Raw genomic sequence first — 24,953 nt, 5'->3', positions numbered from 1 at the left:
AGCTGATTTAATAGCCCTTGCCATTCCAGCACAGGGGTTTTCCATGTTTACTGGAGGTGCACAAGATAAAGGTGTCTGTTAGTCTGCCCTGTTTCTGCCTGGTATTTGTGTGTCTAATAATGTCCTCTTAAAATATGTAATTTTTCTTAATACCTTTAAAGAAAAACCACTTTAGGATTATGAGAAGCAGGTGACCTTTTGGTTTGAGGGTTTTTTTTTTTTTTCAATCTAAAAAGAATGTCTTTGTTAGACACATGGTTAATGTAGTTCCATGTTGTTAGTCAAGAATTAATACTGTTCAATACAAAATGTATGATGTATATTGCAGTCAAACAATAGTAAACTGAGTAGAAAGAAAAAAATGTTGCAGAAGCACAAAATCATATAAAAATCATATAAAGCACTTCAATAATATAACTTTACCCACACATGCTTTGATGTCACTTATGTCTATTTTGCTGTTCCTTGAGTGCAGATTGTGTATGCTGGAAATGTATATGCATACTAATACTTGGGCTGATGGAATAAACATGAGCTGCATGGTGTGGAGACTTTCACTCCTTGTTTTGTAGCCTTTGAACACGCTCTTCGTGCATCTCTTTGTGGCAAAGGAAGATTATGGAGCTGGATGTTCCCAAGAAATTGTTAGGTGAGTTCCTGTCTAGCCTTGGGTAGTGAGGCACGTGCCCTCTCCTGCTGTCAAATCACGTCTGTCAACTCAAGCAGTCTCATCCAGATGCCCTGTCAGAGATCTGCCAGCAGAGGCCTGATATCTTAAATATTTCACCACTGGGAAACTGCTATAAAAAAAAGAGAATGTTTGAAGTGTAAAGATTGGGAAATTTGAAAGAAATAAGGTAGGAAAAACCAGTCAAAATTACCCAGATAAATTTCACATTATCTTGTTTGTCAGAAATGGTTTAAGTGTGGAGCCACGTGGACTTATGAAGGAATGTTAGAGACATTAGAGAAAAAAAATACTAAAAAAGCTAGCTGCTGTCTGTCATTGATGGGTGTAATAATGAAAGACTGAATATATTTGTTCTTTGTCTAGGAAAGCTTTCCTCTTACTGCCAGAACTGCAGTTTATACTTCTCTTTGTACCATCTGCGGAGAGGTTAGGTAAGAGCTTAAAACTGTTTTATTCTTGAAGTAAAAGCAATTGCAAACCTAATTAATATGCACTGTGAGCTTGTTGTGGTGTTCTTTTTTTAATACTGAGAACAGTTATCAGTTTCTAGACACGTGAAAAACATAATCTAAAGGTATCTTCTTGTGAAGATCCCATGTGCAAGAGATACCTGTGGTTCCATGCTCACTCCAGCAGCCATTCAGCAATCTGTCCATCCCCTGCAATCTTTAAATTTGCCAGAATCAGAAAGGAGTAAAGGTCTCAAAAGTCAATACCTACAAGTTTTGTGAAGATTTCTGGTTGAATAGAGCCAAGAGATTTGAAATTGGGCACTTTCTCTTAGCCAAGCTAGTGCAGGTTGGAAGAAGACACTTTGGTGAGGCTCAGAGGGGCGGCTGGAGACATGGAAGGAAACTCAGATTATTTCCTCTAGAATAAAGATACAAAGGTAGAGAATACACGTGTTAATCAGAGAACAGCACCAGATGTGGAATTTTCGTCCTGAATTCCGTCTAATAAACCAACCATGCACTAAATTGAGCTGAAAAGGGAGCTGGAACTTTTCTGATATGCTGGCCTCTAGACATGTTGGTTCCAAGTCACTCTAAAAGACTGTAGTGGTGTGTCAACTACAGAAAACAGGGCCTGAATTAAGGGTTTTGTCAAATCCACCCTGGCAACCAGCATCAGCTTTCCTTCAGCATGGAGTCCTGACAGAGGTTCTCCAAAGGCATAGAGAATTGACTGTATTATTCTGATAGGGATTGTTTTCTACCAATTTCTGATTGCTTTGAAGCTTATTCAAGTTTGGAATGCTGGATTAATTAGATGACTTTGGTGATGATTCTCACACATCTGTGCTGCTGTCATTTCAGCCTCATTGCCTAACTTAAAAGACTTGGAGCATTTTACTATCTGTAGTTTAAGTTTGAAACTCCTTTTTCCTCAGACAGTGTTGCTGCTAATTTAAAGTTTGCATAATGAAGTTTCTCTGTTTCCCTGACAGGTTTTAGGCATTCAGAGCTGGATGTGAGGAATGTCTTTGAAAGGATGGTGCCTGTTCCAGGCTCACCCATGGAGAGACGCTTCACCTTGCTGGCATGCCCGAGGCATCGGTGTCACCCACGGCTGTACGTGCGCCAAGCGAGGTAACGCAGCTCCTTGCTTCTGCTTCCCTGAGCACATCTGGCTGGGGGAAACTGAAGCTTTTTCCTTCTTTGGTTTGCAGCATCAGTAGCTTCACTTGGCTGCTCTGGTTTTCTGTGATAACCAAACTAGGTAGTTCCAGGATTATGCTGGTTTTGTTCTATTTCATTGCGAAATGTATTTTTGTGAATGCTAGTTAGCTATGTAGTGACTCTGGCAGTTTATATACAGGTATGACCAGAATGGGACCACATCTGAATAGTGTTGTGAGCTTTTTATTTAAGAAGCATCAGTCTCATTACGTGGCTATGACAATGGATTGATGCGAGCAGCTCGCTATCCAGACAGCAGGCCGAGGAAACTTAATGTTGCAACATACTATAAGACAATCTCAGACTTAGTTTCAGCTAATTACATAGAGCAAAAGCATATTGACAGTAGTTCTATCCAACTACATGAAGCACACACAGTTTTGGTTAAAACAATAGCAGCTTTTTCTCTCTTACAATGGTCTGTTTGTAAAAGACAGTGCACAGAGCCCCATTCATATTTAACTTTCTAAATATTTACTAAAATATATCTTTTGCAACTTAGAAAGCCAAACTACACAGCTTTCTTGTTCTATTTCTCACATCTTCGCTACTGCCAATATATATTTTCTGCTGCTTTACCATTTCACTATCCTTGCTGTCTCTGAGGCTTTTCTTTTTCCCAACTTTCCTAAAATCCTCTAATCTTATAGATTCTCACAATGTAGGAAGACTTATTTTTTGTCAGTGATGTTTATTCTGTGATCTGCTGAATTAGACTGCTGTTGCCACTCTTGGTTTTTCCTGCCATGTGTGTTCTGCCTGTGCCAGCATTGCATCCAGGATGTGAGAAATGCCAAGTTTCTGACCCAGGGGCCTGGTGATTTTCCTGTTGTTGTTTTCCTTGTAGTGTGGTTGAAATAGAACATGTATCCATCGAATTTTGGGTTACTTGTTGCTCTCTTCACTGCTGGTAGGGTAATGTTTTATGAAGCAGTAGTTTGATTTAACTCTGATTTATTCTGGAGTTTTTGCAGGTAGTAAAAATAAGTGTTTCTTTGAGGCTAGGTAGCAGAGTGGTGATTAAATTGACATTTCTGATGCCTGCAGTGGAAACTGAAGTTTAAGGAAAAAGTGTATTCCTTGCAGTCTCTGGCACATGGTATGGATTTGGGGGGGGCGGTCTGTACTGACCAGTGCCTGCAGATGGTGATGCCACATTGAATGTGTCTGATTGGTAAAGCCACACTGTTTATTTATGGCTGGTTCATGCTGCCAGCTTGGGCTGCATTCTGACAGAAGCCAGTCTGAGATGTTTTATTGCATATATTGAATTTTACCACATGGATCTGAAGCCAGTCTGCAGCTTATGCTCCTCCTGTTGCTCGACTTATGAGCATTTTAAGAAAAAGGCCTGAGGCCTGACCTTAGCTGCTTCACATCTTCCTGCTGTAGCTCTGGATATTTCAATATGTTAAAAATCTCTCTCATACTACCTCAATGTACAATTGTTAGGCTTTTTGAGTGTTTCTTTTGAGTTGTCTATCACCTAGAACTAAGTGAATGGACTTTTACATAGAGAAGGTATCAGTAGGTGAGTTAATGCCTGAAGATTAAAAGTCTTTCCATATGTCTTGTTTCAACTATCATGTTTGTCTTTTTTTTCAATTTAAGCTTTTTTTTTTTTTTGGTGGTCATTGGACATTGTCAATTGAAATGTTCTTTTGCGTGACTGGAAATGTCACTTAGGCCATAGAAATATTTTTGATAGGAGCTACCATCTTGTCTGGGATTTTTGTAGTTTGTTATAAAAAGTAAAAATTGCTGATGGCTTTGGTATTAATAGAAAATTAACTGGGAAACTGATTTTCCTCTGAAATTACACAGTGGTGATACAAAATTCATACTTCAGTGTTGTCCATCTGTGGATAACAGGTAAGGCTAATTTCTGTTTGCAGAAGGAGCTCTGCCTTTCCCTTCCCTCTGCATTCACCCCTGTGCTTCACTGGCATCCATAGTAACAGTCAGTGGGAGCCCTTAGAGACTCCTCTGTGGATGTTGTCTGCAGCCACCTGCCTAGCAACACGTTCTGGGGCAGTGAGAGGAGATTAACCTAATCTCTGTACCCTCTTCCCCTGTTTACAGAGGGGGAAAAGCAGCTGTAAACTGATACTTTATTGAACCATCCATTTCAAAGTTAGTCTGCTTCTACACTGTGAGCTGTTGCAGTGTGTCAGAATGCAGCCCACTAAGCTTTGATGTTGAAGGTTCTTGCTGGTGTCTTGTCTAGATCCTGCCATGCTTGGGTTTGTGCCCTGTAGGCAAGAGTCAAATTTGCAGCTCTGTGCTTGCACTCACAGTAGAGGAATTTTGTGGTGTTTTTATATTGGAAAGCTTACTGGGAGGGTTTCCTTACTTTCTTAAATATTGTACTGGTGGAAGATACTAAAAGCAGAATAAACAAAATGGTTGTGCTCCTACAGAGTAGTGTGCAGGGAGGTGAATGGGTGTGTGCAGGGTCCCATTGACTGTCACAGGGTCAGTCTTCAGGAACTGCCATCTGCACCCTTGTGTGTGATCTTGTCCTGTGTCCCACAGAGCAGAATGACACAGGGCACTCAAAACACTTGGCACAATGTTCCATTTGGGGGAGGTGTCTGTCTGTTACAGACTCCATGAAATAACAGGGTTCAGTTAGGATACACTCTTGTTTTGTTACCCCTCTTTTTTTTTGGTTTTTTTGAGGTTTGAGATTTTATTAACAGATTTGCTATACTAATTAATTGTGCTGAGGTGGTGATGTTCTGATAATAGAAAACCTCACTGCAGATTTTCCCTTGGGATACTCCTGTGAAGAAGATGAGGGGAACCATTTTGGTTTGAGGGATAAGCAATGATTTACTGTAAGTTTTTATGGAGTTTTCATTGTTGCTGGAGCTTCATTTTAGTTGAGGGGAAAAAAAAAAGGCAGGTGCAAGGTCAGAATCCAAGGGATCCCTAGCCTTGGTTACAAAGGTGGTATCACCCAGAGGTCACATCCATTCTGGTGTGCAGGAGCAGCAAAAGCATCCAGAGACCCCCTGACCACCTCTCTCTCCTGTGCTGGAGTCAGGCAGTGCTGAGGAACTCGGACAGTGTTTGATACAATGAGAAACAGAACCTCTTTTGCCCAGATGTGCTGTCTTTAAGGCTCCTTCCAAATCCAGACACACATAAAGAGTAGCACTGAGAATCTGTTTATTGTTTCTGGATTCTTGCCTGTGCAGAACAATGATCTCCAACTTACAGGTATCGCATACAGGCACTTCCCTACCTGAGCACTGGGTCCCTGGAACATAACAGGAGTTTTCCCAAAACGCTGGGAAGCTCTTGAAGCTCCAGGTTCTCCCTGCAGCACACGTTTGTGCTGACAAACGTGGGAAGCGCCGCGGGCCGGTCCCGGTTCCCGAGCAGGAAGATGAGGAGTTTGTGCATCCGAAGCGACGGCGCCGCTGCCCGTGCCTGGCGGGGCCGCGGGGTGGCGGCAGAGACCGCGCGGGGCTCCGCCGGCCCCCGGCGTGTTCCTGGGATGTTGGTGTGGTAGCCGAGGTAGCCGCCTGCTCCCGGCCCGCAGCAGGGAGGGTTTCCCCTGCAGTTTGTTGCAGTTGTTCCTTCTGGCAGCCCAACACAGCCGCAGGTTCCTCTCTGCTGCTTTTGGTTGCACCGCTCAATTCTGGCATTTTTCCAAGAGATAAATACAAGTGGCTTCATGTTATTGATAGCAGTTGAGTGCTAAAGCTGGTTTGCCACCCACCTTTGTGCCATAGTCTCAGCATGGGTGACTGATGAATTCTACCACTGTTGTGGTTAAATTGCTGGATTTTCTTATTCAGAGTTAGATTGACCCTGGGTATGACTAGCACTCTAGTGGGAAAGAGTCTCTGTTGCCTGTTTAAATAAAAAATCCATGTAGGCTGGGACCTGTCTGAGTGCTCCACTACAGTTGTAGGAGAGTGAGGCAGGAGAATTTTGAGCTGGGATTCCCGTATATTTTCTTAAGGCAAGAGAAGCATCACCACTGAGCAGTGCAGATTTTCGTGGGTTCTGCTGGCTTTTGGGTGTGGTTGTTTCTCTGGTGCTGAGACTCCCACTTTAGTGTGCACTGGGAATGTGTCCTAGGTGAAGTGATTTGTGGGTGCAGGCTTTGGAACAAGTATTTGTAATATTTTTTCCATATGTTAATGGAGTAGAACAGAAGTATCACGGCCTCCTGATGGCAGAGCCTTAGGATATTACCTGATCTCTTTTTTGTAGGCTGGAAGATTATGATGATCTCATGCTAATCTGGACACCTCAAAGTGAGACTCTGAAGGAAACCTATGGTGAATATCTCCTTGTTGATCTCCTAGAACGTGAAGGTGAAGAAAATCAGGCAGCTGTTTGTGAGGTCAGTCTGCCACGATCTCTGGTTTTGTCTGATCGTAGCCTTGGTTATGTCCTGTGTGACAGCTCACTCTAGCTCAGGGGATAAAATCACCAGCCCACCTGTGAAAAGTACAATTCATGCTCTATACGCACACAGTGAGTGCCCTTCTCAGTGCAGTTTGTGTCTGTCCTCAGGAGGGATGTTTCCCGTTCAGAAATGAAGCAGCAATTCCCAATTCTTGTGCAGATTATTTTCAAGTAATTTGGACAGACTGTGTTGATGAAGCCATGTTGTCATTTTAGACATTTGCATTATAACTGACCTGTTTTCATTCCCAGTGAAAGCTAATATTGCATGTGAAAATGAGTAGCCAGTAATCTTTTCACAGTTTTAAGTCCTGTAGATAATTTTTTTCTTTTGGCTCAAACAGATTTTTGCTGAAGTGAAGACAAACCCAGGAATAAATTTAAATAAGAAAGGAGTGGTAATAGTTATCCTGCAGAAAATCCCTGATAAGATTTTCACGTGTTGGTAATTGTGCATGGTAGTGCAAGCTGATAGGCAATATAACCTCCTTAATTCCTGAAATCTGCTTTTTGTGGCAAATGGTTTTATAAAATTGCAACTTGTAATCACTGCCATTGGGAGCCAAATGGGAAACAATGCAGCATTAGTGTAATGGCACATTGCAGAGGGCTGTTTATATAAATAAGACATTCCAGTGGCATGTTCAGAGCTCAATGTGAGACCACCAAAAGGTGTTCCAAGCCCCCAGTTTATCCCAGCTGCCACTGCCACAGCAGGCTGGGAAAGCACCTCCACGCAAACCGTGATGGATGCCAACTTCCCCTGCGGAGAAGGAAGCTGGCAGCTTCTTTTTGCACATATGGTAGATGGATTGGTTAATCAGCCTCTGCTGAGCCTTGGGCCTGAAATTACACAGCAGCCAGGCAACTGTGGCACCCCGGCTTTGTTGGTTACGCAAACAAGGCAAACAAACAATCACTTGTTGTTTTGAGGGCAGAAAAATTAAACGTCACACTTTTTGAAGTCTTTATTGATGTGCTGATGGCTTGATAAAGCAGCTGCACAAATCCAGCATTTGAGTTTTCATTAGGTTCATGAAGACTTTTCATTATGTGTATTGAGGAGGAAGGAAAATGTGTTTTGATAATGTGTTTCACCAGAAAGTTGCATACACTACTAAATATTTAGGAGCTTCCTTCTTCTAGACTTGTCCCAGGTTAAAGCCAGACACTCTCCAGCATGCCAGTTCTCCCTGGTCCCAGTGTGTGTCTTGCTGAGAGCTGCAGCTTGTTGAGAACTCTAGCAGCATTCAGGCATCCAGAGTGCCGTGGGTGCCACCAATGCAGGGATCCCATCACTTTCATGTTTGCCAGAGCATTTGGGTTTTAAGACTAGCTCTTGGATTTTTTTCAGAACACAGAAATATTTGGGGCTTACAAGTGCTGCAAATAATACGTACTGCATTAGGTACTCCTTATATTATACATAATTGATTTCTTGAGTTAATTTCTTAGGAGAATTAAATACACCCTTCAGTCTGAGCCAAATTTAGGTCCAAATCAGTGTCCAGTAATGAGCCAGCTATTACAGCTAACTGAATGCAGGTTCTACTTCATCTGGACTGTTCATTGTAAACAAAATGATACGTTTTTGGAAGTATGTTGTGTATTTGCCATAACAAAAGTTTTACTGGAACTCCAGGTCATTATTTGGCCTATATATATAAACAAACCTAATACTCTTGCAAGTCATAGCTAAAAAAAGAGTTTTACTGGAACTCCAGGTCATTATTTGGCCTATATATATAAACCTAATACTCTTGCAAGTCATAAGTAAAAAAAAGAATTAGAACATCTACTGTAGAGGTCCTAGTACATGCATTACAAGTAAAAAATAAAAGAGGATCTTTGACTTTTGCTGAAATAGTTCCTTTAGAGTTTTCCATTATGCACAGTCAGAGATGGAACATAAGTTGATGTTTCAGAAATTTTTTTGTTCAGTTTTTTTGTCCTTTCCTAGAAAGACATGTTCATGTAACGTGGTTTTTATCTTCCAGGTTGGTGGCACTGCAGTAGGATTCATGAGCTTATGTTCTGAGGTGAATGTTTCCTTGTTTCAAGAGTGTTTTGACTTAGGGCCTTTCCATGGACTCTGTAAACCACACCCTGAGGATATTCCCAAAGTGCCACGGAAGCCAAGCGTTCAAGGAGGTATCTGTGTTCTAAAGTGCTAAATAAATTCAGTGTGTGTTTGTGTCTGGCTTCTAAGTAGGTTTTGCAGAAGGTTGGAAAAGGATATATAGGTTCACTAGGAAGAAAACACAAATTACCATGCCTGTGTTTGAAATAGGATGCCTGGTGTTTTTTAATTGAGGAGGGAGATTTTGATGGCCCTGGTCTCTGACTCAGAAGTGATCGTTGTTTGTGGAAAGCTGGCCTGCACCAACTATGGGATAAATGTGGGCTTGGAGTTTCAGAAAGCTGTCATGTGGCACACACTGTTTATCAGATACAGTTGTGCTGTTAAATGAAGATGTGATTGTAAAATCTGGTGGAGAAGTGAGGTCTGTTGGTAGCTGAGCAGCTGGCTAACTGTGCCTGTTATGTTGTCCTGTTGACTTATGTCATCTTTTTTCCTTGTGGTTCAGCTTCTGCTCTTTGCTTATTGTTTGCAGTCTCCTGGGTTACAAGATTTTGGGAGATCAGGGACTGTCTCTTTATTCTGCTTTTATATTGGGCCCAATACAGCAACACATGTGCTAGCTGCTTCCTGTGAGTGATAAAAACCAGTAGCACAAATATGTCACCTGTTTGTAGAACAGAAGTGTCATGTAAATGATTTACAGTTGTTGTCTTTTTTTTTTTCCAGTGTCAAAGGGTGTTTTGTGCAGAAGGGCAACATCTTGCTATCTACTAATTATCAGTAGTGGAATAAAACACCACCACCACTAGGTTATGTATCTGCTTTTCTGAACACAAAGCAGCAAGCAAAAAAGGCAACCAGGGAGCTGCAGGGCTGTCACCAGCTGGTACCTCGAAGCTGGCAGTCACAGAACAGAAAAGGGAGAGGAACAGGTCTTGTAGCTGCTCCTGTGGACTTCCCTTCCCTGCAAGGAAGCATCTTACACATGGGAGATGGAGGACGCCTGTCTCCTGTTTGATCCTGTGCTCCTGCAGCTCCAGGAGTATTAGTTCAGAAGAGGTGACAGATGTGGGAATGAGACAGAGGAGGGAGCGAGGGAGTGAGATCACTCAGGAGCCAGAGCCCAGTCCTGGGCTGTCTGCTCTGGGTGACCCTGCTTGAGCAGAGGCTTGGGCAAGGTGACTGACCACCAGGGCTGTCTCCCAGCAATACCCATCCCAGGGCTGTCCCTGGTTCTGGTGTCCTCTCTCCTTCTCCAGAGCCTGCAAGCTGTAGGTCTGTGTTTTCTGGCAAATTGTGTGCTGCTGAGCTTTTCAGTGAGAATGTGGTTACAGGGTTTGAAAATACAGCTGTTATGTGTTTTTTATCACTTAGAAAAATCTATGGAACTTGTTCTAAATGTTAAAGCTTGGCATGAGCAGCTGTGCTCTGTTCAGTTTCTTGAGAATCTGACATCTGAGTGCTTTTTAGAAATGTTTTAATCAGCATGGTTAGCAGTTCTGTGAATCTATCTCCCCTCTTTTCTCTCTCCATTTAAAAACTTTATTAGTTTTGATGGTAGTGTCAGTCCTGTGGGTTGTCTTCAGGTAAGACTTATTAAAGTAGTAGTATCCCTTTATTTGGAATGATAAGGGCAGCTCTAGGGAAAAATATTTGTAGACTTTCAGGTAGCTTGAGTGCAAATCATTAATGATTGTAGAGGCTTTGGCTTGCCAATTGTTCAATTTCCTGGCCAATGCACCAATTATGTAGTGGGTCTAGCGCTGGCTAAGTGCCAGTGCACTTACTAGAATATATTTACTTATTTTCTTGCTGTGGGATAAGCATTAGGAGAAGGTGGGCAAAACAGGCACAAACATTAAAGGGTGTAAAGAAAACTTTATTAACACAATTAAGAGAAAAATAATAAGAAATAAACAGCATAAAACCTTCAGAACACTTTTCCTCCCCCCCACCTTTTTTTCTTTCCCACTGGCAATGTAAGAAGACAAAACTTAGAACGGTCTTTCTTCAGTCTACTCAGGGAGAGTAATCTCTCTTGTTATGCTATGAGGACTTTGCCACAAGAAACAGTTCTCTTGTGGCTTCCATGTCAAAGTGAATCAGCTGTCTGGGAAAGGAAAAATCTCCTTCTAGTGTGAAAAGTCCCTCCCATACTTTGCAGCTATCTTACAGCTGCTTTCATGGGCCGTGTCAACTTATTAGGGTTCTATTTTAAGGATGAGCTGCTCTAGCATAAAAACATAAGTTCTTTTAATGCATCTCTGGGAACAGAGGTTTTCTATTACTACCTCTGAGGCAAAGTTTCTCATCTTTTCTGTTCAAGTTTCTTATTGGATTACAGTAACATTTATTTGCTTCAGTACTGGTGCCTTGGCTTACAGTTGTGGTAGAACACTACATCCCCTTAATGCATTTCTATGAGTTACAGGGAAAAGAGTCTGATGTATCAATTATATCTTCTCTATAGCCTTACAAGAGGATTTCAGCCCAAGAATAAGGCATCTCCTCAATCTGCTCCCATCTAGAATTGGACTTTTTTCACTGATCTCAAAGTCCCATGTTGTTGTCTCTACGTGTCTTCACTCTTTCCTTTTCCTGATTCGGGAGAGAATTGGTGTTTGTAGGTTCGTTTGTTCCCAAGCTTTATCAACTGAAACAGGTTGTTAATAGAGTTCTGCAACACTGAAGGGCTGATCTCTTCCAGACTCTGCCTCAGGGAAATTGCTCTCCATGCCTCCTGCTGCTGGTCACGTGGTCTCCGCTGGCACCGTGCAAGTCGCGCTGCTGCCAGCACCACCTCCATGTCTTTCTAAGATAGCTGTGGCCATGTGGCACTGCTCTGTCTGCTCTGATCCCGGCTGCACGGCCCCAGCCACGTGGCTGCTCCTGGCCCCGGCCTCTCCCAGCCTCAGGGCTGCCCCAAGCGCTGACCGTGGGGCTGGTCCCAGAGTTAACAAAGCTCATTTTGTGAGCCATGCTGAAATAGTCATGGTTGTGTGGCACTGCCTGGCCGTGTGGCTGTGGCTGCACTGACCTCGGCCGAGCAGTCCCGGCTGTGGGGCATCGCCCCGGCCGTGCTGGCCTTGGCCGAGCAGTCCCGGCTCTGCGGCATCGCCCCGGCTGTGCTGGCCTTGGCCGAGCGGTCCCGGCTGTGTGGCATTGCCCCGGCCGTGCTGGCCTTGGCCGAGCAGTCCCGGCTGTGGGGCATTGCCCCGGCTGTGCTGGCCTCGGCCGAGCGGTCCCGGCTCTGCGGCATCGCCCCGGCCGTGCTGGCCTTGGCCGAGCAGTCCCGGCTGTGGGGCATCACCCTGGCCGTGCCGGCCTTGGCCGAGCGGTCCCGGCTCTGCGGCATCGCCCCGGCTGTGCTGGCCTTGGCCGAGCGGTCCTGGCGCCGAGCAGTCCTGGCTGTGGGGCATTGCCCCGGCCGTGCTGGCCTTGGCCGAGCAGTCCTGGCTGTGGGGCATTGCCCCGGCCGTGCTGGCCTTGGCCGAGCAGTCCTGGTTGTGCGCTCACCCGCAGTGCCAGGACAGTTCCAGCAGCATGGTGAGGTGGCAAAAATCCCAGCCCAGCAGTGCGCTGACCTGGCTGTGTGAGCTCAGCTGCACAGGGCCAGCCCGGCCCAACCTGTTCAAAGGCTGGAAGCCAAGAGTTTTTCCTGGGTTTCCTTCATTAGTAAATATACTTTTGCACAGGGGCACATTTAACTCCTTCTAGTGGTCTAACCAGGTGTCAATCTCTAAACTTAGCCAGCTGATTGGCCCTTCAAAACCAGCTGATTCTTTAGCTCTGGCAAATCCCCACAGGGGATCACCCTCCCTCTCCCCAACTGAAAAACCAGGCATGGTCTTGGACACATGAGGAGAAACTCGAGTATTGTAAGATGAGAGCCTGACTCTGGTGCCTGATTCCTAGAGAGAGACACTAGAAACCTAATAGCAGAGTTTTCTATTCACTGCTCAGGAACACTTATTCTGTTATCATGGAATACTAGTTAAAATTTTTGTTGTAGCTTTGCACATTTTAGAATAGAAGAGTTGCATCCCAGTAGTCCATTGTTAAGCCTTTCCAACATCAAGGCCAGCCTGTGTCCTTGAAATCTGTTGTGGTGTTAGTCCCATGCAGTTTGCATTTGTGGATATTGCAAAGCCATGCTCATTCCATGAAGGCTGCTTTAGTGGCTGCATTGAAAACTTGATGCTGGATGGTGTCCTGCTGTGAGGACAGAGCAGGTTCAGTGACCTGACATCAACAGAAGATCTGGACTTAGCTTTATGGACTCTGAAGGCTGGAAATTTTAAAATGCAAGCTGCATTCCTTCATAATTTTATGTTCCCACACATAAAAAGGCTATTTTTTCCAAGCTCTTTAGCTTTTAAGTAGAGACCACAGGTTGATATTTTTTTTCCTTTCAAAATGTAATGCTGAATAATAATGAAAGAGTATACAACAGTCTGTACTGATATGCCACTTAGGTTTCAGGGTAATTACAGTAATTTGGTTGTTACTCTATATGGTGTCATGAATTAGTTGCTAGAAAACATGATGCAGTGGGAATGATTCAAGGGCTTTTCATCAGGCCTCATGGTGAACTGGCTTCTTGATCCTGATGACTGTACCTCAGCTAACAACCCAGCAATCACAGAATTATTTTAATTTTCTTTGTTTGTGGTCTTTACTTGATTTAGTGATAGTATTGCAGTTCTTCACATCACTCGTGTACAGTGTGTCTATAAACAGCAACGCAGCCACGTCTGACAGGAGTGGATGGTGGAGCCATTAAGGATTTGCATTTTAGTATGAAGTCAGAAACAGCATATCAATATTTACATGACAACAAGAGACTTGTATTAATTAACTTCTGACACCTGCAAGGCTGTTGGTAATGAGAAATGGAGCTGGTTAATCAAGACAACATTTGATCATTTCTGTGAAGGCTCACATCTGTGATACCCCCAGAGAATCCATGATTCCTAACCCCTGCATTTCTCCTTGCCCTGCATGTTGCATCTGCACTCTTTTTTTTGACAGAGAAACAGATTTTGAGACAATATATTTTTTTCCTAATTACTTCTCGCTAAATTATTTTAAACCTATGAGTTTTTTTGTTTTTTTTTTTTAATGCCCATTACTGTGTGAAGAAATGCTTCTGTCTATGAAGGTAGCTTATGTGGGTGTTCCAAGGCAAAGTTCAGAGGGAGAAGGGATGAATTCTTTTGTTTTCTGAAGCTTATTTTGTGTTCTTCTTGGAACTCAGAAACTTTGACTTGCTTAATGTTACTGAATTTTCCAAATGCAAGGGTGCCCTTGCCTGATGTGTTTTCTTCAGCAGCAACACCTACACCTCAACAGTTTATTGTGTAAAATTTATAAAGGAATTATAATCCCTGTTTCTTGTCTCTTACTGCACCAGTAAGAGCTCTGAATTTTCTGTTAAATTCATTTAACCTGAATTTCAATTATTTTAGGAGAACTAATCTGAGAATGAAGAGCCCTTGCTTGTCCTTGTGATCACCAGAAAGCAAGTTAGCAACACATGGGGCTTAAGATATCAGTCAATACACTGACTCCTGTTTTTCAGTTCAGATAGGGTAAAGATTTGACAAGGGATAAACACAAGTTAGGAATTGCTTCCAAATGGTCTCGTTAAGGTCTTATTTTACAATAAATTCCCTGGATTTTTGGGCTTTTTTTGCTTTGAAATCAAATAGTCTAATGAAGCTCTAGCCAAGTAACTGTGGGAGGGTCTGATTTAACTGTTGTTAAAATGAAACCTTTTGATAGAGGTAGCCTGGCCCAGTCCAGCTATTGCTGTGATTCTGAGAGTAAAGCTCACTTTATTAAACCTTATGCACTTTCTCTTTTACTGTACTCAGATAAAGATGAAAGCAACCAAACAAGTCAAGAGCCAGAACCTGTTTCTTCTCAAAATTTGGAACAGGTTCCTGATGCAGATGCGGCTGTGCAGGTAATGCTGCTACACCCAGCAGTGCTGCTGGCTCTCAGAGCTGATACGGAGCAAGGCTGGCAGAGATGAGGACAAGCAAATACTGCTGAGTTTCCCTCCTGCCCTGTCCTCTGCTGTGGGGCACGGGTCAGAAGCTGCTCTGGCTGGGGCCTGGAGGGAGGGGATCAGAGGTGAGTTTACCCATCCAGTTCTTCCCATGAGAGTGGGAAGAAAGGGTTGCAGACAGGAGAGAAAGGATGGGGCTTAACTAATAAAAACACTCTGTGAAGTGTTGTAAGTGAGCCCTTGTCTGTTATTGTTGCAGAAAGACGAAGCTGTGACCGTCTCCCAGTCTGAACTGCCCGTAGGTAATGTCACCAACATAGACTCTAAAGGCTCAGCAGCACCTGTGCTGGAGACTGATCAGGAGGGGGATTTGCATCCTGTGTACAGAGGAGCTTCAAATGTTTTCTGTATCCGTCTGTTCTGTATCGATGAGAAGTATGAAACTAGGTAAGTATAGAGGAAGAGTCACTGCTTTCCCATTAATAACCATTTTCCAGGCTATGTTTTCAGGACAAATCAGAAAGTGACAGCACCTGCAGTGGTTAGATGGGATTTTTTTCTGACCTCTTTATTGTCTGCTTCTTTTATCTTCAGTAATAACATTTCAACCTCTGCTTGTAACTTCCTAACTTTGACAGGTCTATGGGGGCAAAACGTGAAGAATTCATTTTTGTTGGAAACAATGTGAGTTGAGGTTGTGGAAAAAGGCTGCTGTTTCCTTCTGTGGAGATACTCATTCTGAAGTTGGCTAGCTGCAAGAGGAGCTACATGTTAGAGTAGTTCTCATCTCATTGCATGGGGCAATAAAGCTGTTCTTAGCTCTGCAGGTGAATGTTCCCATTCTAAACACTGTCTCCAGTCACTGAAAGAAATGATTCTGTTTTCTAGAATCCTCTACAGCTAGGGGAGACAACAGGATTTTCTCTTAACACAATTGCTGTGCTGACCTCACACTCTTACATCCTGGTGGATTAGAATAGGGCTATTAGATGTTTTTTTTCTGAAGTTTCACTCCACACCAGCAGAATACACAATTGCTGTGCTGACCTCACACTCTTACATCCTGGTGGATTAGAATAGGGCTATAAATGGGGTTTAGATGTTTTTTTCTAAAGTTTCTCTCCACACCAGCAGAATGTATTCAACCACATATATATTCAACCACACCAGCAGAAACTTTTCCAGGAACTTTATTCCTTTTCAATGTGATGGTGGAAAGGAAGACAAAGAATAGACAAAGCAGCTGAGCACACCCAGGATCTTCCATGCTTTCAAATCCATGTCATATCTGCAGACAGCAGGCATCAAGAGTAAGGGCTTGATAGGTGAATTGAACATGTGTAGTACAGTTTGAACAAACATCTGTCTATTCAGTCATTGGTGAGTAGCAACTTCTGAACTTTGTCTTAAAAGAAGTGTAAGAGTAAACTTCACTGAGAAGAAAAATGAGAATTCCTTGAAAACTGGTTCTATTTATTGAGCAGTTTCTTGATTAAGAAGGGCACCTACCCAAGGGGATTGAACACTGAATCTGCTGTAAATTCAAATATACAAAGTTACCAAAACAAAGCCAAGACATTGCCTTTTGTATATGTATTTCCCAAGTGATGTACCCAGTAACAGAGCTCATGTTTAAGAACCAGTTTAATTAGTGAAGTGCTGGAAGTCAGCATAGAAGATCTTTGTTGTACTTAGAAACACTGACCAGCTAATGTGTGATAAGAACAATTGCACTGCTGAGAGACTGGGCCAGAACAGTTGAGGGACAATCTAGTGTAAAAATTCAAGCAAGATACTTATTGCAGAATAAGAAAGCTTTATATTAAAATATTAGTGAGTCAGGGGCTTGCTCTGGAATGATTCCATTATACTGAAACAGCAGTTCAGAGCTTTGCTAGAGATTTATGTCAGTAAGTAATCTCACTGTAGACTTCTTGAGTTCTCTGCTCATAGTTTCCTGTCGTAAGGATCTGTCTGGTTTTTTGCCTCGTGAGCTCTGTGCTTTGTTTGCTGTTTCTGTTCAAGACATTTCTCACTGCATTTATCATTCAATGCTGTGCTCCCAGGTTTTTTTACCTGGAGGCATCTGTGGAGCAGTTTTGTTTCCAAGATGGGTATCTGGAGGAGACAGCATTCCTGTCTGAAGACTTTTCCTAAGATTACCTTATGCAGAGCTGAGGAATCTGTAGATCTTGGTGTTTTCAAACATTTTGCTTGTATGCTTCTCTGGCTTGCCTTTGCTTGATCTACCTGCCTGTAATAAGAAATATTAGCAAAGCAAATACATGTGAAGGAGGGCACAAGATGATGCTGGCTGCCTCCTGGAATCTTGTCCTGAGGCCTTGCACAGCATGCACCCAGAAGAAGTTGGCTTGAAGTTTAGGTGTGATTGCATCTTAGCCCTGAGGGAAGTTTGCTCCTTGGGAGTTGTTACCCACTAAAGCTGCTAAATGTTTCCATCTCCTAAAGCCAGAGCTGTTATTTGTCTTGTTAGTGCATTGGGAGTGAAATGTCAAGGAACTGAACTACTGGCTTATCTGCTGATATTTGATACTTTTCTAAGCCCCCTGAAAAATCTTCCACCTCAATTCTTGTGGTCCTTGCTGCCAACAAGGTCCCAGATACCAGAGAGAAAATTACAGTGCAGTATAGTTGCAATGGTATTTTCCTTTCCCCTGATTAGCTATTCTGTTAACTAGTCTTCGTTACATATTATATAGGTGAATATATAATGCCCAAATCCTGATCCGTACTTGCAGCTTTAAGTTTATATTCAGGCATAGATATTGCAATTAGAAATTATTTCTCTTTTAAGTAATATTATTAGAGGTAATTAAAGGGAGCTTAATTACAGTTCTGAAAGGAGGAGGGGATTTATCAGTATTCATAAGGTAACATATATCTGTATGAATTTCTTCAAAATATACATCTTGTGTGGTGGAAAAGTGTTTAATGAAACTTCAGCATAACTGGGTTTTGAGCTCTTTGATAGACATGGGAGAAACAGCAGGGCTTTGGTGAGATTTCTCAAGTCTTTTTAAACTGAAATGTCACAATTTGCTGTCACCATGGAAAAGAGACTGGGACAGCTCTAAGTCAGTGGATGAGAAGTGAAAAGAAGTGTTTAAAAACAATTCTAAGTATTGATGTTCCTGTTAGTCTCTCAGAGCACATCGGGCAGGTTTTCCTGAGTGGAAAGTCACAGAGCCCTTGGTGCTGGCTGAAAATACTGTAGAACATAGCAACAACTGTTTGTAACCTGAAGTAATATTTGCTATATACTAATGCTGCTGTGATAGTCCAGGAATAGCTTCTTAAGAGGCTGGAGTCAACAACATGAGGGCCAATGTTTTGTTAGTTCCTCCCCCTGCCCTTTTAGTGAGGAGCCTCATGTATTATGTCAAACATCCTGGTTATTCTTGTTAATAACGATGCTTTAAGCACTAGAAGTCAGAAATTGCTGTGCAGCATGCAACATTGATTAGTGATGATCTATTGGGATTGTCTGATCAGCTCTGAATAAATGTTCCTGCACTTGCAGGGATGTCAATATCACAGTGTATGAGATCATTCTGATATGTGCTTTATTTGCCTATATTTGCTCTTGGTTGCAGGTCACTGGATTTTCTGCATTATGCTTTCAACGTTTTCCCAGTGAGTATAACAAAGTTGGAATGATTTTGTGTGGTGGGACAGCAGTGCAGCTGGCAGCCAGGGGATGTGGGTCTACTGCTCCAGTGAGTCTGCCCCACATGAGTGTGCTGGGCCTGGTTACTCTGGGCTGAGCTACCCCCCTCCTTGTCTGCTTCTGGACTTCATGGAATGCATACCTAAGTCCTCTGTTTATCCTAGAATGGTTTGGGTTGGAAAGGAACTTAAAGATCATCCAGTTCCACCCACGACTTCATGGAATGCATACCTAAGTCCTCTGTTTATCCTAGAATGGTTTGGGTTGGAAAGTAACTTAAAGATCATCCAGTTTCCACCCATGCCATAGGCAGGGCCCCTTCCACTAGACCAGATTCCTCCAAGCCTTGTCCAACATGGCCTTGGACACTTCCAGCGATGGAGCAGCCACATCTTCTCTGGGCAACCTGTGCCAGGGCCTCCTCACACTCACAGAGAAGAATTTTTCTGTGCAACGTAATCTAAACCTGCTCTCTGTCAGTGTAAAGGCATTTCCCTGCCACTGTGTGCTCTTGTAAATAGTCTTCCTAGTTTATGTTCCACAGGGACTTCTCTAAGATGCAGGTTTAGAAAAAGAAATGCTTCAAACTCCTCTAAAACCATGTACACATCCAGACCATACTTACATTAAAAACAAAATCAGCACAATTTATTAAAGGAGATGGAGTTAAAGCCTATAAAACAATGGTATTAAGGAGATTCATAATATTTACCTACAGACTGAACTGTGGCACTGTGGATTCACAGTGCAGTAGCTATTTCCCACTGATGCCCTGTGTAAAGTCATGTAACAAATAACTGCATGGCAGTGTGCCTTAGGGACAGGCCTGGGTACCAGAGACACTGTCTTGGCCCTAAGAACCAGCACACTCAAAAACACTGCTTACCACCAAAGAGAGTTCCTAGAGAGAGCTGACCCAAAAAGCATTTCAAATTTATGTAATTTATCCATCCAACAATGTTAGTCTTTGAAAGAAAATGTCACAATGGAATTACCAGATGCAGTAAGGAAGGTTCATCCCACAGTTTGCTTGAAGTGAAGCCGTTTCTGAGCTGTCAGTTCCTTGATGCTGCCCGGGCAGAGCAGTGCTTGGTGGTGTGCAGTGTAAAGCCCGCTTTCAGGGCTGTCTGTCCCCTCAGAGGGATTTGGGTAAAGCTTAGAAAACACTTTTATTGCCTGCCAATGTCTTTCAGGACAGAGACTTGTGTGTCATCCTGGTGCCACATCATGTCCCAGAGTTCCCCCTGGTCCAGAGCTTTGTTCGGGCTGTCCCTTCCTGCACTTCCAGGCTGGGTCGGGAGCTGTACGTGTTCCACCGGGCAGGATTGCTCACGTGAGTCATGCCTTGGGACAGCCCTGCTGTGCTCTGGGCTGCTGTGGGACACACCTGCCAGCATTTGTAGGGAGTGTCCTCTCAGCAGAGCCCAAGTGCAGTGAGAGGATTGACTTGGGATTTGTGTATGCTGTACTAAGGTAGGGAAGATGGACACTGGTATGGAGCGGTGGCTCCAAGTTCCCTGCTTGTGGGCCAAGGCCAGCAGAGAAGCATGGTGCTGTGTTTGGCCTTGGGGATGGGTCAGGTTGTGTGACACTGGCACCTGATAGCCTGGAGTAGATTTAATTCTTGGAAATATGCTGTAGCTTTCTTAAGAGAACTATAGTCATGTGTTTCTGGGACACACAGATCACAGCAGGAACACTGTTGAGTACCTGTTCTATATAATTGCTCTTTTACTTTTGGTGTTGAATCATTTATTTCATGCCTGCAGTTTCTGTGATGATCTGAAAACTTCTGTAGCTGAGATATCAGTGAACTGCAACACCAAACCTTTCTTGCTGTGACTTCTGCTACATGGAATGAATTTTCCATAGCTTTGCTTGTATATAAATTCTATTCTGGCCCAAACACCAAGCTTAAATTGTGGTGTAGTTAAAGATTTTCTTTTTTTGGTTTTAGTCCTAATGTACCTAAATACTGTGTGGTTTTAGCAAAGTACTTCTAGGTTTAATTGTGTATCTAATCGCCTCTGGTGGTACACAAATACTTCATGCAGGAGCTGGCCAGCTACTCTTGGACTGAGGCAGAAGCTTTTTGCCCTGGGATGAAACTTCTCCTTCTGGGTCCTGAGTAAAAATCCAGCTGGCTGGAGAGAGAAGTGCTGGAGTAATTCCTGGTAATCTCAGGCCCAGCTGCTCAGTAATCCACCAGTAGGGTTGGGACTCATATGCCTCTTGCAATTTTGGGCAAAATTCAAGTTGTTATCAAGGCTCTTTAAAAAAAAGTTACCGTCCTGATTACATTGTGCATGTTCCAAATTACACCAGTCTTTCATGAAAAAAAATAGGGTCATCAGTAGCATTTTCCAAATCCCCCTGCAGCTTTGCAGGAAAGTAAGGGAAAATAGCTGCTCGTTGAGGTTCATGATCAGAAAACCTTTGGGAGAAACCAGAGTAAGCTTTTGGAAAGTTTCTGCAGAACAAAACCCACAGGCTGCAACAGCAGATACCCTCTTGGAAATAACCAAAATCTGTGAAAGTGAAAGATCAACGCGTTGTACTTGCACCTACGGCTTTCAAAAGCATGTGAGTGAAAAGGAAGCCACAGAAAATGGACTAAAAGAAAAACGGGGTAAGAAGAGGGGAATATGAAGACGTGAAAGGGCAAAGTCACAAGAGGCACAGGCACAAAATGAGCTCTTGATTAGTACAGGTAGTAAAAAGGAATAAGAAAAAGTGTTAAGTACACAAAAAGCAAGAGTGCAGCAAATGGAACAGTGAGTCTGCTACTTAACAGTGAAGGAGAAAAAAATAACAGCTGACAAGGCATAGGCTGAGGTTCTTAATGGGTACTTTCCCTCAATTTTCACTAAAAAGCATAATAATAATAGTGTCCTTGTCTCTGAGCAGTCAAAGGACTTGAGCATCTAGAATGAGTTAATTCATTGCTGGGAGAGAAATGAGTACAGACCTTGGATAGTCCTCCTTCCTGTTCCATAACCCCATTGGAGCTGGTGGATATGCTTTTTTTTTTTAAAAAAAAAAAGGCAGTTTCAACTTCTCACACGTTCTGGTTTTGTCACGCTCGAGATACAGTTCCCTGTAGGCACAGCTGCTTCCCCTGGGGCATGGGTGGGGCAAAGCTGGTGGGATGGGCTGGGGAGCGGTGGGACGTGGGCACACTCCTCCAAAGTGAGCTGCAGCTCTCAGCACTGCTGGGTTTTCCAATCAACAGTGGAAACGTGTGAGAAGCTGCAGAAGCTCGGCTGATGCTCACTTAGAAGGTCAGGATTAGTTTTTAATTTAGTAACCAAATGTGTGCTTTTGAGCTCTCAAAAATGGTCAGTGAATTCAGCTGTGAAATTTCTCATAACATACCAGAATCTTGGTTTAAGGTACCAGTGCTATGCATTAAGCTTGTATTCCACAAGATGCCTCTCAATGTGACTGAGGCTGAAGACTAGCACATCCACTTTTAAACTGAAAGCCAGAAGAACAGGAATAAAAAGATTATACTATGTGAATCACAACTTTTTGTCTGTGAGTAAGAAAGAACTGATTTCTTGGAACTGAAGCTGTAGTTCAGCTTCTTGAAGAGCACTCCACAAGTGTGGGTTGCATGAGCTGTGTGTATCTAGGAAGAGGTTGCTACCTTTGACATTCACTGGGAGAACTCATCAGCTGCTGTAGACTGTCAGTGTGAAGTAAATTTTCTTTTTAACTACTCAGTGGGAAGATGTTAGCTAAGTGCCAGGTTACTGCTGTCTGTAAGTAAGGTGTTCCATGTGTGGCACAGGCATTCTGGTACCAGCTCACTACTGTGTCATTACAAACTGGCACTCCACGCTCTGCAGAGTCATTGCAGTCATGTAAGTTTATCCTCATGTGTTAGTGCTTGAGGCACCAAGGCATAACACAAAAATTAGTGATTTTGTTCTCGGAGAAATTTATGTTCTTGCTTTACTTTGTACTATGACAGCTGGCTCAGTTTTATTTTTCTCTGTCATTTTCTCATTTTTTCTTGCCTTTCCCTGTTTTAATCTAGCTCTTTTCCCCATGTGCCACAATGTTCAGCTACAGATTCCACATTGATTTTATGGTTCTTTGGCTCCCTTTATTGCTGACTTTTACTCACTTGAAGACAAGTGATACCTGGGGTTATTAATTGGGCTGAGTGTTTAATAGCAGAATAAAGCAGGATTCTGGAGTTGTCTGAAGTAGATGCTCTGATCTTTTCTATTACCATGCAATAAGTTCATATCTGCCTTTGGAACAAGTGTTATTTAGCTATCTGCTACAATTTCTGAATGGTGTTGTTGGTACTTGTGAAGGGTGTGTTGTCTTAAGCTTGGCAGTTGTCCTTATTTTGTCACAGAGTCAATTTTAATTTTTTTTTTGTCCTTTTGTAGGTCATTTAATGTAAGAAAAGCAGCAACCAGTGACCTACAGGGTGTCAAAATGCTCGTTGAAAGTCTTAGCTTGAGTGAAAGGATATGGAATGACTCAAAGATATTCACTGAGGCTCGCAGGGATCCAGTGAGTATTTGTTGCTGATAGGTGTTCAGTTCTGTCCTAAGATCAGGACTTAACCCAGGACTGAGGCAGTGGCTGAGCTTGTAGCACTCCTGCAGCAGCTGTACCCAAACTGAAGTGTCAGTGAGGAAGGGTCTGTGTGGTCCAGAGTCCAGCCACACACCTGGCTCAAACAGAGCCCTCTTGGGGAGCAGGCTGGTTAAACTGGGGTGGTGCCTGGGAGCTGCACTGGGAGGAGAGTGTTTTAACTGGGATTCTGTGGTGAAATACAAGGTTATCATAGAAAGAGATTCTACAGAAACTGGAAATGTGCATCTGTTGCCTTTACCTTGCAGGATGGGATGCCAGTACAGGCTTTTGTAGCAGAAGTTTTGGATCAAATCGTTGGTGTTTCTGTCACTAGGGATGAAATGGTAAATTCAGTTTGTGTTCCATGAGCTCTGTGGTGCTTGGTGCTCACAGTAAGACTGAGTTTTGTGCTTGACACTGTACTTGTGCCTAGCAAAGTGTCTGTAAAAATGCTTCTTGTAGAAGCTGTCTAGCCTATGCCCACTGTATTATTTCTCTGATCGTAGATAATGATTGACATAGAGATGAAAAAAAATGATCCTGTTACTTTTAAGAAGCTGCTGCTATGTCCTGAAAGATTTCCTCCTGCACTTTTTGGTGTTTTAGCACAAAGCCAGTCTGCCTCTAAATAGGTGTTTAATCACCTCTTTCCCTTCTACTTTCCAAGTCAGTAAGCAGCTTTGCCACAAATCCTACAAAGAGCAGTAATTCTTCTTCTAGATTTGCTTTCATAACTTTTTTGTCCAACAGTGAAGTCTAAGTGATTGTGAATCATGTACTTGAAAACAAAAGCCTATTCCCCAATGTAGTAAAAAAAGATAGTGCACGTTATTATTGAATAGTAGACATTCTCCAAGTCTTACTTTTGTGGCATTCTGCTAGGACTCAAAAGGTGGATTTTAGGTTGTTCAGCAGTTCTAATGCTTAGTTTTCACAATAGAACAGTCACTCCTGTTTCTGAGAGTAATTCTCTTGGTTATATTAAGACCTAAGAGGATAGATTGAGTGAATAAATGTGCAAAAATATCAGCTTATCACTTCAACAGGGACTTACACAGCTCTGCCATGAGGAATTCCCTTTTTCAGCTGGAGTTTGGTGAGAGGTAAAAGCCTGGGCTTCTGTGCCTTGAATGCAGAAGAACAGGTGGGGTTTTTTACCCTCATCTTGGGTGTCTGTTAACTTGTGTCAGGCATTGTTGGGTAAGGGTTGGGTGTGCATTCCTTGTAAATAAAGGGAGAGGTTTTGATACAAGGACAAGATTTTCAAGAAAAATCTGTTTACTCAATGCCCTTCAGTTGACAGCTCTCAAAGACACTTGATTTCAGTTTTCAAATGTAGTTCCCTGATTGATAGAAGGTGACTCATTGGTTGGTATTTACTAAAATCCTGTCAAGGTAGCTGCTGATCACTGCTGACTCACAAATTCCTAATTTTGCAGGATATTGAGTATATTCGATCACATTACAGTATTGAGGACTTCATTCATTTTAATGACTACCAGCAAGAGGAACATGGACATCTTTGCCACTTTGTCTTGAATCCTGCATTTCATCACTATGCAAAATACTTTCTAAAGGAGATTCTTCGCTTGGGTCACAAATCTTCTCTTTACTACCCTATTTATCCAGAATATGTGGAGAGCAAGGTAAGCTTGTATTAAATATTGCCATATTTTATCACTTTATTTTTTCTTTGCTTCCATGAATGACTGCAAACAGGGATTTTCTTGTCAATCTGCAGCAAACTGTGCCTTCTTTTCTTCCTGCCTGAC

At 42.8% G+C, this 24,953-nt stretch overlaps 1 protein-coding gene across 1 annotated transcript in view; it reads left to right on the top strand.

Moving 5' to 3' along the window:
• CFAP61 (cilia and flagella associated protein 61) overlaps window positions 1-24,953 on the top strand; it is an 83,172-nt gene that overhangs the window by 2,396 nt on the left and 55,823 nt on the right. Inside the window, exons 3-14 of the mRNA XM_041417153.1 lie at window positions 573-649; window positions 1,055-1,122; window positions 2,154-2,280; window positions 6,601-6,733; window positions 8,796-8,949; window positions 14,758-14,849; window positions 15,154-15,341; window positions 18,509-18,548; window positions 19,776-19,915; window positions 22,989-23,115; window positions 23,448-23,525; window positions 24,621-24,827. Coding sequence (XP_041273087.1) covers window positions 573-649; window positions 1,055-1,122; window positions 2,154-2,280; window positions 6,601-6,733; window positions 8,796-8,949; window positions 14,758-14,849; window positions 15,154-15,341; window positions 18,509-18,548; window positions 19,776-19,915; window positions 22,989-23,115; window positions 23,448-23,525; window positions 24,621-24,827 — 1,431 coding nt within the window. The remainder of the gene's footprint in view (window positions 1-572; window positions 650-1,054; window positions 1,123-2,153; window positions 2,281-6,600; window positions 6,734-8,795; window positions 8,950-14,757; window positions 14,850-15,153; window positions 15,342-18,508; window positions 18,549-19,775; window positions 19,916-22,988; window positions 23,116-23,447; window positions 23,526-24,620; window positions 24,828-24,953) is intronic.

Source organism: Onychostruthus taczanowskii, unplaced genomic scaffold (genome assembly GCF_017590055.1).
Source record: "Onychostruthus taczanowskii isolate IOZ18803 unplaced genomic scaffold, ASM1759005v1 scaffold55, whole genome shotgun sequence".
In the NCBI taxonomy this organism is placed as follows: domain Eukaryota; kingdom Metazoa; phylum Chordata; class Aves; order Passeriformes; family Passeridae; genus Onychostruthus; species Onychostruthus taczanowskii.
This window is presented reverse-complemented; position numbering and strand designations above follow the sequence as displayed.